General features: G+C 41.7%; 3 protein-coding genes and 1 pseudogene across 9 annotated transcripts; 1 reads left to right on the forward strand and 3 right to left on the reverse strand.

Annotated features, from left to right (window-relative positions):
- Window positions 1–212: 212 nt before the first annotated feature.
- LOC110190605 (serine protease 1 pseudogene) lies at window positions 213–1,082 on the reverse strand (annotated as a pseudogene). The gene has a single exon (XR_015271928.1). The product of XR_015271928.1 is annotated as a serine protease 1 pseudogene (transcript).
- A 3,095-nt stretch (window positions 1,083–4,177) lies between these two features.
- Window positions 4,178–10,990, forward strand: LOC110190514 (uncharacterized). 5 transcript variants are annotated; one of them, XM_086833431.1, is made up of 5 exons: window positions 4,178–4,265; window positions 7,203–7,256; window positions 7,934–8,245; window positions 8,409–9,049; window positions 9,140–10,990. In XM_086833431.1, exons 3-5 carry the CDS (start codon window positions 7,951–7,953, stop codon window positions 10,367–10,369), a joined length of 2,166 nt encoding a protein of 721 aa, XP_086689557.1. In that variant the 5' UTR covers window positions 4,178–4,265; window positions 7,203–7,256; window positions 7,934–7,950; the 3' UTR covers window positions 10,370–10,990. The 5 variants fall into 5 exon arrangements, with proteins under 5 accessions (XP_086689557.1, XP_086689559.1, XP_020816704.2 ...); XM_086833433.1 differs by having other exon boundaries at window positions 8,460–9,049; XM_020961045.2 differs by lacking the exon at window positions 4,178–4,265 and adding an exon at window positions 4,300–6,702 and having other exon boundaries at window positions 7,197–7,256.
- mkg-p (monkey king protein) lies at window positions 10,873–14,016 on the reverse strand. 2 transcript variants are annotated; one of them, XM_020961047.2, is made up of 3 exons: window positions 13,948–14,016; window positions 12,807–13,212; window positions 10,873–12,742 (listed from the first exon to the last, which is right to left on the reverse strand). In XM_020961047.2, the coding sequence occupies exons 2-3, from the start codon at window positions 13,207–13,209 to the stop codon at window positions 11,172–11,174; spliced, it is 1,974 nt and encodes a 657-aa protein (XP_020816706.2). In that variant the 5' UTR covers window positions 13,210–13,212; window positions 13,948–14,016; the 3' UTR covers window positions 10,873–11,171. The 2 variants fall into 2 exon arrangements, with proteins under 2 accessions (XP_020816706.2, XP_086689562.1); XM_086833436.1 differs by lacking the exon at window positions 13,948–14,016 and adding an exon at window positions 13,552–13,939.
- Tpt (tRNA 2'-phosphotransferase) lies at window positions 13,243–13,927 on the reverse strand. Its single transcript, XM_020961337.2, has one exon. It carries the CDS (start codon window positions 13,925–13,927, stop codon window positions 13,301–13,303), a length of 627 nt encoding a protein of 208 aa, XP_020816996.2. The 3' UTR covers window positions 13,243–13,300.
- Window positions 14,017–14,298: the final 282 nt, after the last annotated feature.

Raw genomic sequence — 14,298 nt, forward strand, 5'->3', positions numbered from 1 at the left:
AGAAATAGCACAAAAGGATGCCCAAGATAATGCCTTGATCTGTGCATTGATCTATCAGATGAAGATCGAGAGACAGCCAAGAGATTCTATAAACCCTTAAATTGTATTCTTGCAAAGAGTTATCTGGTTCTTCTGCTAATCCATAGCATATATCCATGAATTTTATACATTTTTACTCCCAATAATAATGTTACTAAAAATATAATTAACCATTGCATTTGAAATATTATTTATTCAAGAAAAGATACATCTTTAGTAGTAGGCAATTCCGGTGTGGTCGCGGATCCAGTCCAAGTGATAGGTGACGCGCTGGAAGCCAGCAGGAGCGCCCGACTGGCAGCCGGCAGTTGATCCAAAGTTGGTGACTCCCACCAGCTTGCCGCCGTCATGGGAAACCAGGGGGCCGCCAGAGTCTCCGCCGCAGGTGGACTTGCCGTCAGGAGTGCGCACACAGATGATATTGTCGCCAACGGTGCCAGATCCATAGTACCTGGCGCACTCGGAGTTGTCCATAATCTGGAGATCCACGCACTGCATGTAGTCGGGCAGGGGGCTGCCGTCGTAGGTGCCTCCCCAGCCGCAGGCCACAGCCCACCACCCGTTGTAGTCGTTGTAGCGATCATTGTAGCTGGGCAGCTCCACCTTGTTGACCATGTGCCAGAAGTCCACGTGCGGGATACGGATCAGGGCGATGTCAGCGTTGCCGTGCTTAATGAAGTTGCCGTTTCCAACCCAGTGAGTGAACTGGGCATTGGTGCGCCAGGTGGCTCCGAAGTACACGGTCACGGATGCGGCATCTCCGATGCAGTGCTCGGCGGTGAGGACCCAGTCGTGGGCAATGATGGAGCCACCGCACCACCAGCCGCCACTGAAGCCCAGGCCGACGGTGTAGGGGGCCTTACCCTCCTCAGCTGGGTAGCCGTTGGTAATACGACCCTGCATATCCTTGGTGTGAACCGCCTTTTGGATGGAGCCTGGGCCAGAGGGCATGGCGGCACCGGAGGCCGAGGCCACGGCCAGAGCCAGAATAGCTACGAACAGTTTCATGTTGCTGGAACAACTTGAGGTATCCGTAGAAGACTCAGGTATACTTATACCAGCCCGGAGAGAGTTGACCAAGCCAGAGTGGGTCATATATAATCAGTGTCCGACCGGACAAGTGGCCGATAAGCCCAAACGATCTAATATATTGGTCAAGTTCTGGTGGAGCAGGTAATAAATGGAGTCAGGTCAAGAGGAGACCGTAGAGTGTTACTTGGAAAACTAGAAGATACTGGGGACTATTACCAGCAATTAAAATTGAAATTCTGCTTAAACTTTACACATAAGAAAAAAAGATAATAAATTTAGGAAAACTAATATTATAATAAATTAAATGAAAGATTATCAACTGGATATAATCAGAACAAGATAACAAACTTAACAAACTTTAGATTCATCCTTGAAATTATTTATGTCACCTATTAATATATTTATTTAATATAATATAAAATTATATCTGAGTGTATTTTTGTATTTTATTCCTAGAATAAAACTTATTTTATTTCCAATAAAACTGTAGGACAAACATATACAAGTATTTACATTTCTTTGTAAACCATCGAAAGCCTCAAGATTTCATTTTATAATTAGAACATGAAAAGTATAACTTTTCTTTGCGTATTTTGAACCCGATTATTATTCTACTTCCAGGATTTACGACTTCTTGTTCAGTCTATCTCTGCTTCAACGCAACTTGATTAGATTTAAATATTTACAATACAAAAGGGATCTGTATGCAGTATAGAAAACAAGTGCAAAGTGCCACGCCCATTAGAAATATTATAGATAAGTCAGATTTAATTCTTTATTGAGCCCATAAATAATTTATAATCAATTGAAAACAGTTAGACTTGGTTATATTTAAAGTGATTAAAAATATGAAATGTCACTTGCAGAAATCCGACTGTAATTGGTTTGTTTATTTAAGAGATTAACTTTTTGATTTATGATTTGTGATAGAGCTTCAAGTATCTTTATGCGTCTGAATGAATGGAGTATTTTTATAGACTGGCAGGGTATTATTATTATTTTACCAAGCCAACTGTCAAATAGACCTGACCACCTTCATAAGAAATAAATAAATTATATTTTTTTAATGTTCAAATATTCAATAACAATTCACTTAAACAATCAAACCTGGTATCGTTTTTTAAACTAATAAAAACAAACAAAAACACACCCTAATTAAAATTATTTTAAATTTCGCTTTGTTATGAGTTAAATACGATTAAATGGATCTTATTGCAAACTGCAAGGGCATACAAACTTCGGTTTCCTTCCTTTCTTGTTTATATTTTATTTGATTAACAATCTACAAGCAAATAGTCTTTAAAACCTATCAGATCTGTTAAAAATTTAATTAAATTTTTCATTTTATTACATTGGTTTTTTGTTTTAATTCATTCCTATGTTCCTCTTTTAATTTAGTAATTTATTTATCTTGTATTTAGATCTTTAAAAGAAATGAATAATCTTTAAATTAATGAAATCAAGTTTTTAGGATTAAAAAAATACCGCCGAACCCCATTTAATAAAATATAATTCTTTAAGTAAAGATAGTACCGAAACACTTTTTGTTAAGAAAGGTACTGAAGTGTTATTCTATATTTATTATCATAGTATCTACTAAATTTCGAGCCTATCTTCATTTTATTACCTTACTTCCCTTTCCTTTGTTTACTTTTGTGTTTCTCCTTCTGTTTTTGTTTCTTTTTTTTGCGAATGACCTTGCCTTCGGATAAGCAGCGGCACCTTGCTATAATTTTCCGGCAGGCACTTGGCGAAAATACCACCCACCTCATACAAACACACACACACAAACCTGCAGAACCAACAAGTGTGTATGGAGTGCGTGCCGATGGAGAAATGGCGTTAAGAGAATGGGAGAGAGTGGGGAGAGAGCGTGCAAAATAGCGGCACAGCACGTGCTGCAAATGCTTGCAAAGTGCGCACGCTCAGTGAGTGTCAAACTGTGCGACTGACAATTGGCAAATAAACATTGCATACTTTCGGGAAACGCACACAATGAGTGCAGCCCGTATGTCATGCCGCCTGCTCTCTTGCGTGTGTGTGTAGCTGTTGCTGCTGCACTCGCAAAAAAAACGTCGTCACAACTAACGATGATATCACAGTTATGATATCACACCAAACATATCGATAAATTGCCTGTATCAGACAAATTAGAATTTTTATCGCTTCTTCTCCTCCTGATTTTCAGGGCGAGGCTGGCCATCGTATCCTTGGGTTCCGCCCATAAGTATTACGTAATCATTAATGGTAATCAGGTGGGTCAGTTAATTGGTTAATCCAGTGGAAAAAATATATATTCTAAGCTTGAGAGATTTGTTACTTAAGGGGAGGTGACAAACGAAAGTTTTAGAAATCCAGCTAGTAATTAATCATTAGAGTATACTACTAAATAAATTATAAACAAAATAACTAAGGAAATATTTGTATTTATATTTATAAATATATTTATTGCTGAAGGTGCTACAAAAGTCTCTAGAGCTTTCAAAAACTTTTAAAAGATTTTGAAAACTATGCTTAATATGTGAAATTTAAACATACTATAAAAGTAATATGTGTTCTCAAGGATGATACATATTTCCTTAGAGCATTCTAAGCCCTAAGAGATTTCAAATCTTTAATCATTAATGGATATTTTATTTAACTGTAATTTATTACAATTTTATTAACAATGAAAATTTAAATAAGTAAACAATTTTATTATAAATTAATTCTTAATTTCCCAAGCGATGAATATGTGATGAATGAATTTATTTAAAGATAAAATAGATAGCCTCGTGAATTTGTCTGAAATAAATATATAAAAAAAGTAAAGTGCTAATAAACATATGAACTTATCTTAAACCTAATTTTCTCTCTGTGCTGTGCTGGTTGCTGCTGTTGCTCCAACGATGAGAGTGTAAAAAATCTCACATCGGCTTTGGCCAACGGGTCGTGGCGTCGTCGTCATTCGCCCCGTGGTCGTCGGAGGAGCAGGGAACGCTCTGCGCGCTGCTCGCTGGCAGGCACTCGTACCCTGTGTTCGCTCGTATTATCCGTTCCGCTGGCAAGGACTAAGGACTACGGCCGGAGTCGCGCATCGCCGATTCCTGCCTAAGGAGGTGCTGCTGAAAATCACACAACAAATATTTATGTATTTACTGCAATCAATATGGTGCGACGATGAGTTCCAGTCAAAGACCAAAGACCAAGACCAAGTGAGTGTGTGGCCTAAATATTGGATGAATATCCTGACGCAGGGTGTTGACAAATTTTTAAAGTGCGTCCGGAAAAAACGTTGGCAAGCCATTCGCGTGTTTGTTGTGTTTGTGTATCTGTGAGGCCGTATCTGTATCTGTATCTGTGTATCCGTATCCGTATCCGCAAAGCGATTGCAATTTTACGCTGACGCTGCAGCAGAAGCATTTCGCCTCAATGGAACTTGACACACTCATCCGCCCCGCCACCGCCCACCCCCAAAAAACACCCCTCTTGGGATATATACACACACACGCTAACACCCTTGCGATGTATAAATTTGCCACCGCAAAAATACATGTCCTCGAAACACTTGCACGAACACACATCCTTGCAAAGAAGTGGCCTGCATCGTCGCATTCGCCCTTCACCCCTTTCCACTTGCATTTGACCGCACATTTTCATTATTATATTCCTTATATTGCATTATATGGTATGTATATATATTGCCCAGCTGAATAGCCATCCCAAGTGCATTTGCATTAGCATTCAATGCATTATCTTGATGCACGGCTATTATTCACCAAAAGACACGACAAAGTTCTATTGGGTTCGTCATGGCAGACCTCTATTTTTGAGTGCATTGAATCATAGTTAAGGCTTTCGAACGCCAACTGGATATTCAATTAGATAAACACTGTTAATTACACGACGACTATATATGCGTGTTAGATGTCATAAAGCCGTAGGGAGTAATCGAAATTTGATCTTTCTCCTAAAGTAAATATGAACAAAGACCTTACAAGTTATATGTGTGAAATGGAAATAAATGGTATCGAAGAAGGAGAAAGTCTTCTGGCATAATTTACTCTTTTTATTGCTAACATTAAAATATAGTTCTGTTTGGGTAAATGCTTTCCACATGTTTGTTATAAAAAAAAAAACAGAATTTGTTGAATTTTTATATGCAACCTTATCAGCGGCATGTTTTTTATATAATTTTTTAATGTCCGTCGTTTGAGTTATAATTTTAAGCTGATAAGTCGTATATACGGAAGTTTTTGAAATACTGGAAAGTGTATATAGGTTCCTAAAGTATTGCTTTATTTACATCCCTTAAATACGGCACCCTTAAAATAAATAATTAATTAAGCTCTTATATAAGAGAATCATTGAAATAATGGGTGTCCTACATAACTTCTTAAATGATTTTTATTTATGCAAGTATTTATTTTATTTTATTTATTTATTTTATTTATTTATTTTCAGTAATTCTTAAGATTGTCACTAGCATAACATATTCCTATCCAGTTTAAAAACTATGTACATCACATTAAAAAAACCATTTATCGCAGCTTTTCCTGTCCGAGGAATATTCTTCTACATGTTATGTTTTTTTGTATGTTATCTTGGTTCCGTCTCATTAAATGGGGGCAGTGACTTTATCGCAAACCCGCATAGAAATACATTTTTTAATCCCTGTCAAAGTGAAGAATGTGAATATAACTGTGCTGTTCATATTAATAGTTGTTTTTATTTAGTACAAAATATTTTCTAATACTTATATAGAGTGGACAACACTATTATTTAAATACAATATTACTTTAACAATGGATTGACCTAATTAAAGAAGCAATCTTTTTAAGTTTAATATACATTTTGCATTTTTTATAAGTGTAAGTCCATATGAGTAAGGCTTAATGTAGAAATCCAGTTAAATTTCTTTTGCCTAATTTTGGTGGTTCCAAATTTACGAAATAAATATTTTAAGCAATGCTAAAAATGACAGCTGTCCTTTGCATTCAATAGTTATGCCCCTTTCGATACCCTTTATACCGGGTATTAAAATCTTAATTATATTTAGACATCTAAGAAGACGTATCCAGGCATTAACACAAAAAAATATCTAATCATCGTAACAGCACGAAGATGCAAAAATACAAAAATACAAAAACTAATGACGGCCAAACTCACTGTGTCGTGATCGATGAAATAATGCCGGCAAAGCAATGATCCGTCGGTAGTCTCACTCATTCACTCATTCACTTCCCCATTCGGTTCCCATCACAAGCGACCAGACCCCCAGACCCCTATACTCATACCCATACTCATACCCATACCCATACCCCATACCCAATGCCATTCCGAATCCGAATCTGATTTCTGAGCGGGGGGCCTCGTCGCACTCACGTTTGTGCCGTCATAGTGCTCGGACCGCTGAATATTCGCTCGGTGGCACTGCATTTTAGCAGACGTTGCTGCATTTTCATTAATTAATCCCTCTGCGCGATCCCTTGCCACTGATTTTCATCCCATCAGGGCCAAATAAAATGTTATTTATATTCTTTTGGCTAAAACACAACAAATAAATACAGCCGTGTCAAGTGTTCGATGTTTTTGAACAAGAAAACAATGGTTGAAGGAAAACAGCAACGTTTTATTGACAAAAACCCACGGGTAAAAACGAGAACTGAACAAATTTATTATCTGTAAATCTGTAAATAAAACACTAGCTTAGATGAATGATTAGGTAAACAAGTGAAGTGGTTTTTTGATTATAAATGAGGGAATTGCCAGTTGTAATAAGTATTTTAAGCCGTGTTTACTATACTGTCAACGCAATCTTCTATATAGTAAATTATTAAATTGTTATTATTAAGATTTATAATCCTTTAACTACTGAAATTATTAAAAATTTTTTCAAACGCCACTAATTGATGTCAGCATAATTATTATATAATTTCCTATTATTCCGGAAATTTGCAATTAAAAACGCATCTATCCATTCGCTTTTTCGCAAGCTTTGAAACCCGAAGAATTTGTAATTTATTCATTGTTTACTATGGAAATCAGTAAACTGACCTTTAGGGAAACGAAAAAAGAAAAATAAATAATAATAAACAAATTTTGCATTGGTCAACAAGTCGTCATCTCTCTGTTTCCAATTTCAGCTGCAGAATCAACGATCTTGCAACAATAAATCTACGAATACTTCAATAAGCATTCCAACGGTAAGTCTGTAATTCCAATCTTTTTGTTTCTTTTTTTGAAATTTAAGAATCAAATTCATTTCATAAGAATTGATACCAGGAAATAAAAGATATAATTTTTGAATTTTCTTTTCTTTACGTTGAGTCATACATATATGAACAAAAATGAAATGGAATATATTGCAAAATGAACATTTTACTCAAATTAGAATTGATTCATTCCAAAAAAGCAATATTTATTTTGCGTAATGCATGGTTAACATAAACTTCGTGACTTTTTCAAAATATCGTAATCTAAGCGATAGCTTTATAATTATTATTATTTTTCTCCCAGTTTCATCGTGTTTGTAAATATTTGCTGAAGAATAAGCATTTTTTGTTTTTAGTAAACAAAGTATTCAAATTACATAAATCTCACTGATAAATATATTAGGCACTAAGTAATTGCGTCTGTTTTTAACCTGTGGTTAGTTGTGAAAATTAATTACTAATTTTAAATAATAAATACTTAGTTTATAGACAAGCTCTGTTGGTTTACTTGGTGATCAGCATCTGCTTACGGAGAACACTTAACTATATATAGTACTTCAAATGTTTATATTTAACAAAAAAGTGTCTTTGTTATTAAATCATTTAAATATTAAATTTCGCAAAAAAATGATGCATTATTTAACAAAATGTGAATCGATCTATTATAGCCAAGAGCTTAAATGGTATGGCAGAGAAACGCTTACTGCTGGAGCGATCGGATTCCTCAGAGACGACGGAGAAACTGGAAGTACAAATGACCCGGCGAAAGGGCGTCATCCTCCAGGCAATCCAGCACCAGTCGCTGCCCGGCAGCTGCCGGATGCTCTTCCTCCGCCGGAAGTCGGTGCTCTGCCTGGTGGTGGCCTTTGTGTTTTGCTACTTTGTGATCGGGCGACCTGACTGGGCGAATGTCCTTGACCTGGATGTCCTGCACGGAGATAACTTTCTGACAGTTCAGCACCAGTCAACGATCATGGATGGTGAGTAATTCATATCCTTGATCGCAAATCCTTGATCACTTCTTATGTTGCCCCCTCAGTGCATGCCTGTAGTTATGGTTTCCAATTTTCCTTTTCTTTTATTTTGTCTTTTGTCATTCTCCCCCATTTTGTTGATGCATGTGATTGTCCGAGTCCCGTGCAGTGTCCCCAGATGTGACAGTTACTGAAAGTAGTATTCCATTTGTGCCTGAAGGCTTCCTCGTGTACAGCAACTCCTGTCGGATTATGGAGCTGGATCCGTACAAGAGAGAGGTGATGCGTCACTTCAAGCGGGTCAAATACAAACCCTGCCAGAAGTTGCCGCCACTGACACGGGTGAGGTTCCAGGAGCGCTCTCAAAGGTACCTCCTCACCATCGATGGAGCCGCTTTCAGCCAGTATCCGGTGAACAACAACCTCCAATGCTGCTACATGGCCGTGCAGCGGGTTAACGAAATGGAGGTCAACTACACCAAGTGCCACAGCTTCAAGGGACGCACGGAGCTGCCCAAATCCGTCGAGGATATCATCGTCAAGTGCGAGTCGGGGGGCAAGCAGATCTACATCAATGGTCATGCCACCATTCCCGTCAAGGATGCCGTCCAGCAGCGACTCCAGGAGGCATATGAAAAGTCCGCAGAGTTGGAGGCCAAGACAGAGGAGCAGCAGACGCCACAAAGACCGCCCAGTGTCCTCATGCTGGGCATCGATAGCATCTCACGTGTGAATCTCATCCGGGCCATGCCCAAGACGGCACAGTATCTGTACGACAATGAGTGGTTCGAGTTGGCGGGATACAACAAGGTGATTTTCTAGTTCTTGTATAATTAAATCTTAATAAGTGTTAAACTACAAGAACTACATCTTCTCTTTGTCGTCTTTAAACCTTTCCAGGTGGACGACAATACATTCCCAAACATAATGGCCCTGGCCACCGGCTATAACCTGCACAATGCCCAGCAGGAGTGCTCCCCATTTGTGGTCGGTGGCCTGGACAAGTGCAATTACATCTGGAAGCAGTACAAGGAGCATGGCTATGTCACTGCCTACGCAGAGGATGCGGTGAAGATCAACACCTTCAACTACCTGAAGAAGGGCTTCGAGCATCCGCCGGCAGATTACTACCTTCGTCCGTACCTCTCCGCCGCCGAGAAGCTGCTGGATCACACGGTGGTCAATGGTCTCATCCATTGCCTCGGCTATGAGACGGCTGCGGAGCATGTCTACGACTATGCCATGGAGTTCACACGTCGATTCCTCAACGAGACGTACTTTGGGTTCTTCTGGACAAACACGCACAGTCACAGTGACATTTCGCAGACGAGCAGCATGGATGACTACATGGCAGAGTATCTGCGAAAGCTGGTGCGCCGGGGTACCATGGACAATAGCGTCGTGGTGTTCTTCAGCGATCATGGCCTTAGGTTCGGTCCCACGCGGGCCACCTGGTCGGGTCATTTGGAGGAACGGCTGCCGGTGATATTTATCTGGCTGCCGCATCATCTGCGTCAATCCCATCCGGAGTTTGTGCGTGCCCTGCACCTGAATAGGAATCGCCTGACCACGCCCTACGATCTCCATCTGACCATGAAGCACATACTCTCCCTGTCCGGGCGAACGGATATGGCATCCCTTGGACCGGCGCCTGACTGTCCGCAGTGTCAGAGTCTGCTGCGACCCGTCTCACCGCGGAGGACTTGTGCGGACGTGGGCATCGAGGATCATTGGTGCACCTGTTGGGCATACGACACCGTGTCGAGCACATCGGCGGAAACGCGGAAGCTGGGCAAGAGAGTGGTGTCCTACCTAAACACATTTGTGGCCGAGTTCCGGAACGGAACTTATGCGAAGCTCTGTGCTCCGCTGGCGCTGCAGAGCATCCGTTCGGCGTTTAGGGCGCATCCCAATGCCCTCGATCCGGACGACGTGCATACCTATCGATTGATATTCGTGACGTCGCCCAACAAGGCATGGTATGAGGCCACCGTGCGTCACAACCAGACGGATGACTCCGTGACGGTCACGGGATCCGTGAGCCGTTTGAACGTATATAGTGGGGAGGCGGAGTGCATGAAGGATTTCGCTGCCAAGAAGTACTGCTATTGCCGGCAGAAGAAGGGATAGAGGATGGAGTAGGATTAGAACAAAGGCTAGTGCCCAAGTGCCGTTACCCAGATGCGAATCTGGCAATTATATGTGTATATATATAGCGAATATCTATCTGAAACAAGGGGAGATTTAAAAAACAGTACTTTTTTAGTTTTCACAGAAACCAAAATAGTTTTTTGTATGCCTCTAAATGAAAGCAATGTAATTGCTTAATTTTGACAGCAGTATTCAAAAGTATAGATCTCTGTGATCCCGCACTTCTTCCAGTTTTTGTCCAACTATTGTTTTTAAAATCTATGAAACGTATCAGAAACACTTCATACAAAAGACGTTCTAATTAGATGATGAGTAACGTCCTGCGATTTTGTTTCCTGTCTCTAGAGCTAACTCAATCAAGGCTCAGAGACAGATTCTAGAAATATGTATGGGCGACAAGATGCATATTGTTATTAAAGGCTTTTTGCCTCAGACTCTGTAAATAACTCTGCGCTCTAAGAAACTCTTTGGCCAAGAACTAGTTTAGTTTATATATATGTAATTGTATACTTAGTCGCTATAACACTAATTACTATGATTTGTAGTAGACATTTAATTTATTCTAAGCCAGATTCAAATATAACGGAATTCTTTTTGAAAGTAGTGTCCAGTAAAGATTATGTAAACCTTTATGCACAAAAACTTTTGTAATTGAAAGCCCACTTGACTTCCAGTTCTAATAGTTTTTGTACATAAAGGCTCACATTCTTATAGGCTTTCAATTTGAAAAGTTTTTGTGCATCAAGGTTTACATATTCATATATGTATGTCCGTTTGGTTGTCATAAAGTTCCAGTTTGGTCGGATTTGGCGTAATATTTCCATGTACTGGCCTTCTCCTTAAAGCTATAGTTGCCCAACAGGTTTTTGAACGCCTTAAAAAGCTTAGTCAGTGGACTGTTCCGCTGCAGTCCTAGGAGGTCCCCAGGTAGAGGCTGTACTTCCAGGCGTATCTCCTTGCAGTCTTCACTGGCCAGCAGCGATAGAATGCCACGCATATTGACTGCGTACACGGGATCTGCGGGCCGTGTCTTCATAAATTCAATCGTCTGCTGCAGTTGATGCGCAAAGAATGACTGACCAGAGCCACGCTGGAAGGAGCGTCCCGTCCAAGTGTCCAGTGAGCTGCTGATGCGCCATTTGTAATAGTGTGACTCCTCCGTCATCGATTCGACATTCAGTACGTACAGCTGTGCCAGCACATCCTTGATGGTGTCCACATAGCAGGACATCCAGTAGTAGCATATTGGTCTCGTGCCTTCATAGGCACTGGCCAGATCGCTGGAGCGCAGGCACTTGAGATCGTTGGTGGTGGGCGTAATAATGTGCGTTCTCACAATGGGCGGTGCATTGTGTTCCGCAGTGACAACTTCGAATTTCGCAGCCTTTGGCTCAGTTATCGGCAGATTTTCGGGCTCGGGCTGGAGTTCCTTTTTCTGCTGCTTTGGCGGGGTGGGTTTCTCTTTGTGTTGGTTAACCACCAATTTGTCCGTTAGTCCGAATAGCAAGTAGTCATAAAGCTTGGCTGGTCGCGACTGCAGCTCCGGATCGCTACTGGCCTGAGCTGCCAGGATTAGGCATTGTCTGAGGTAGCATAAACTCGATTGGGAGACGGATTTGGCGACGTTGTGCTGCAGCTCGAAGGGATCCTGTACGCACATGCTTCGGTCCACCTGAAAAGCTTCTGCCGGCTCTCCCACCGCCTGTTCTATGGCCCGCAGCTGTGCCTCGTACTCGGGAAAGCCGCCACCCGGCGTACCAATAGTGGTCTCTCTGTCCAAAACGCAGCCCAGGAACGGGCTCACCACGGTCTTCTGAAAGTCGACGGTACTGTAGTAAATAAAGAAGTTCCTGATTAGATCCATGGTGCTCATCTGGGACGATATCGGCGGCATCATGTTTAAGGTGTAAGCATAATTTACGCCGCACACTTTCTCTGGGGGGCAGAATGACTGCAACTCCTTGATGGACGGCAGCAGATGCTGCACCTGAAGGCTGACAACTATCATGCAGACAAGGCAATAGCTGGTCATGCTGCCGTGCCCAATTAGCTTCAACTTCTTGGCCCAGATCTTTAGGAAGAGGCCCAGTTGACGCAGTCGCTCGTCGCGGCGCATTAGTTCGCCCACGAACTTGGAGTTGTACGTACTATTCGGATTGGACATATTGATGTCGATGCTAAGACCGGTTGGCTGATGCTTGCATCGGATGATGGGCACACGGGCGTGGCGGATGGCGAAAACGTCCGTGAAGCATTTGGAACGACGCAAACAATTGGAGACTTTGTTGTACAGCTGCTTGTGGAACATGGGCGGGTCATCGTATGGCCGCAGATACAAATCAATGTCGCTCTCTGCGGGCAAGAACACGGGTTATACTTAGCACACTCTAGGAAGCAGGAAACAGGAGGTACTTACCCTTCAGGGCCAAGCCCGTGACCAGCGAACCAAAGGGATAGACCTTCACCCTGCCTTTTAGCTCTTTTTCGATGCAATTGCGTACTTGGCCATAGCATTCCTCTAGCTCCTTGAGATCACTGGCATAGAAGTCCAGGACCGCGCGCAAGTGATAATCGGGTGGGGACTGAATGAGCAGAGCCTGGAGCTCGCTTCGCTCCGACTGTGTTTGCTTGCTCGTAAACAACTTGGTAATGGCGTTGAGGCGCTGGCGCAACTGCTTCTGCGGCTTGCTGGAATGCTTAAGCAGCTCATGGGCTAGGCAGTCCTGTACACTTTGGAACGGGGCGGAGCAGACCATGCACACCTGCACCACAACATCGCCGCACGTCGGATGGCTCTGTTCCGAGGCGGGGGCCGGCATTGTCTGCAAGAAGGGATTACGATTAGCTTACTGTTTTGTTTGCTTAAGTATTTTATTCAGTAACGAAATATAAAGACAGTGGGGGAGTAAGTCAGTAAGCCAAAGGCTGCCCCGTTCTCCTGTCAATCACTCGTTCGAAATATGATGTGTCTATGACGCCCTCGACGCCAGGACAGAGGAGCACACCATTGCTGGATCGGTAGATCGGTATGCCGTCCGAGAGAACCTTTCCGGTGTCGAGATATATCAGAATCTGGCAATCGCCGCGGAATCCACTCAGGGTAGACTCCGTTCTGTCGCTGCTGGCAAAATGTACGTGGTTGCGATTCATCCTGCTCAAACCTTGTGCCTTTATAGCCTCCCAGTGCCTGTAGTAGGTGCCGTGGACCGCCAGGAGAGGCGGATTAGTCAGTTTTTCAAGGCCCGCCGCCTCGCTGTCCCCCACCGACGATAGGGAGTGACCTTGGTTGGCACGAATCTCATGGACGCCACGATCTTTGTTCCAGCGCAGAGTATATCGTTGCTTGGCGTCCGCGGACACAATCGCCTGCAGTTTCTCCAGAGAGAAGCATTTGTAGCGCGAATGCTTCACAAGATCGGACACGCTGACGTAGCCATCCAGCTGGATAGGAATGCCCTCCGTTTTGGCTCCATGACGCAGCAACCAGGAAAGCTTCTTGCTTAGCTGGATATCCTCCACTGTCTGCTTGGGTGGCATTTCTTGATGATTAAACTTACATTTACGCAAAATTCAGGATTTGTTTGCAAATTTAGAACATTGAAATTCCGGTATGACTGTGTACATTCAAAAATACCAAAATATACCAAGGATCGGTTTGAAATATACCAAACATTTTGAGTTCTCACTTGTAAATATATTATTTAATCTTATTTTTAATATTCTATTGCATTTATTAATTTATTAGTAAATCTGCTGGGAAGCAAAATTATTAAAAAGTACTAAATAAATAATTAAGAAACAATTAATGCTAGAAAGTCCCAATCTTCACAAAATTTCCCTTTGAGTTCCGGCCTCTGGTCACACTAATTACAATATTTACTTATTTTTTAGTTCAAAATTATAGAGTA

The sequence above is a fragment of the Drosophila serrata genome, unplaced genomic scaffold, assembly GCF_035046125.1.
Source record: "Drosophila serrata isolate PLE 108 unplaced genomic scaffold, ASM3504612v1 contig_272, whole genome shotgun sequence".
Classification (NCBI taxonomy): domain Eukaryota; kingdom Metazoa; phylum Arthropoda; class Insecta; order Diptera; family Drosophilidae; genus Drosophila; species Drosophila serrata.

Coding starts and splice junctions, on each gene's coding strand:
- LOC110190514 (XM_086833431.1), top strand. CDS start 7,951: ATGGCAGAGAAACGCTTACTGCTGGAGCGATCGGATTCCTCAGAGACG. Junction 8,246..8,408: donor CCAGTCAACGATCATGGATG/GTGAGTAATTCA, acceptor AGTCCCGTGCAG/TGTCCCCAGATGTGACAGTT. Junction 9,050..9,139: donor AGTTGGCGGGATACAACAAG/GTGATTTTCTAG, acceptor AAACCTTTCCAG/GTGGACGACAATACATTCCC.
- mkg-p (XM_020961047.2), bottom strand. CDS start 13,209: ATGCCGGCCCCCGCCTCGGAACAGAGCCATCCGACGTGCGGCGATGTT. Junction 12,743..12,806: donor CACGGGCTTGGCCCTGAAGG/GTAAGTACCTCC, acceptor TCTTGCCCGCAG/AGAGCGACATTGATTTGTAT.
- Tpt (XM_020961337.2), bottom strand. CDS start 13,927: ATGCCACCCAAGCAGACAGTGGAGGATATCCAGCTAAGCAAGAAGCTT.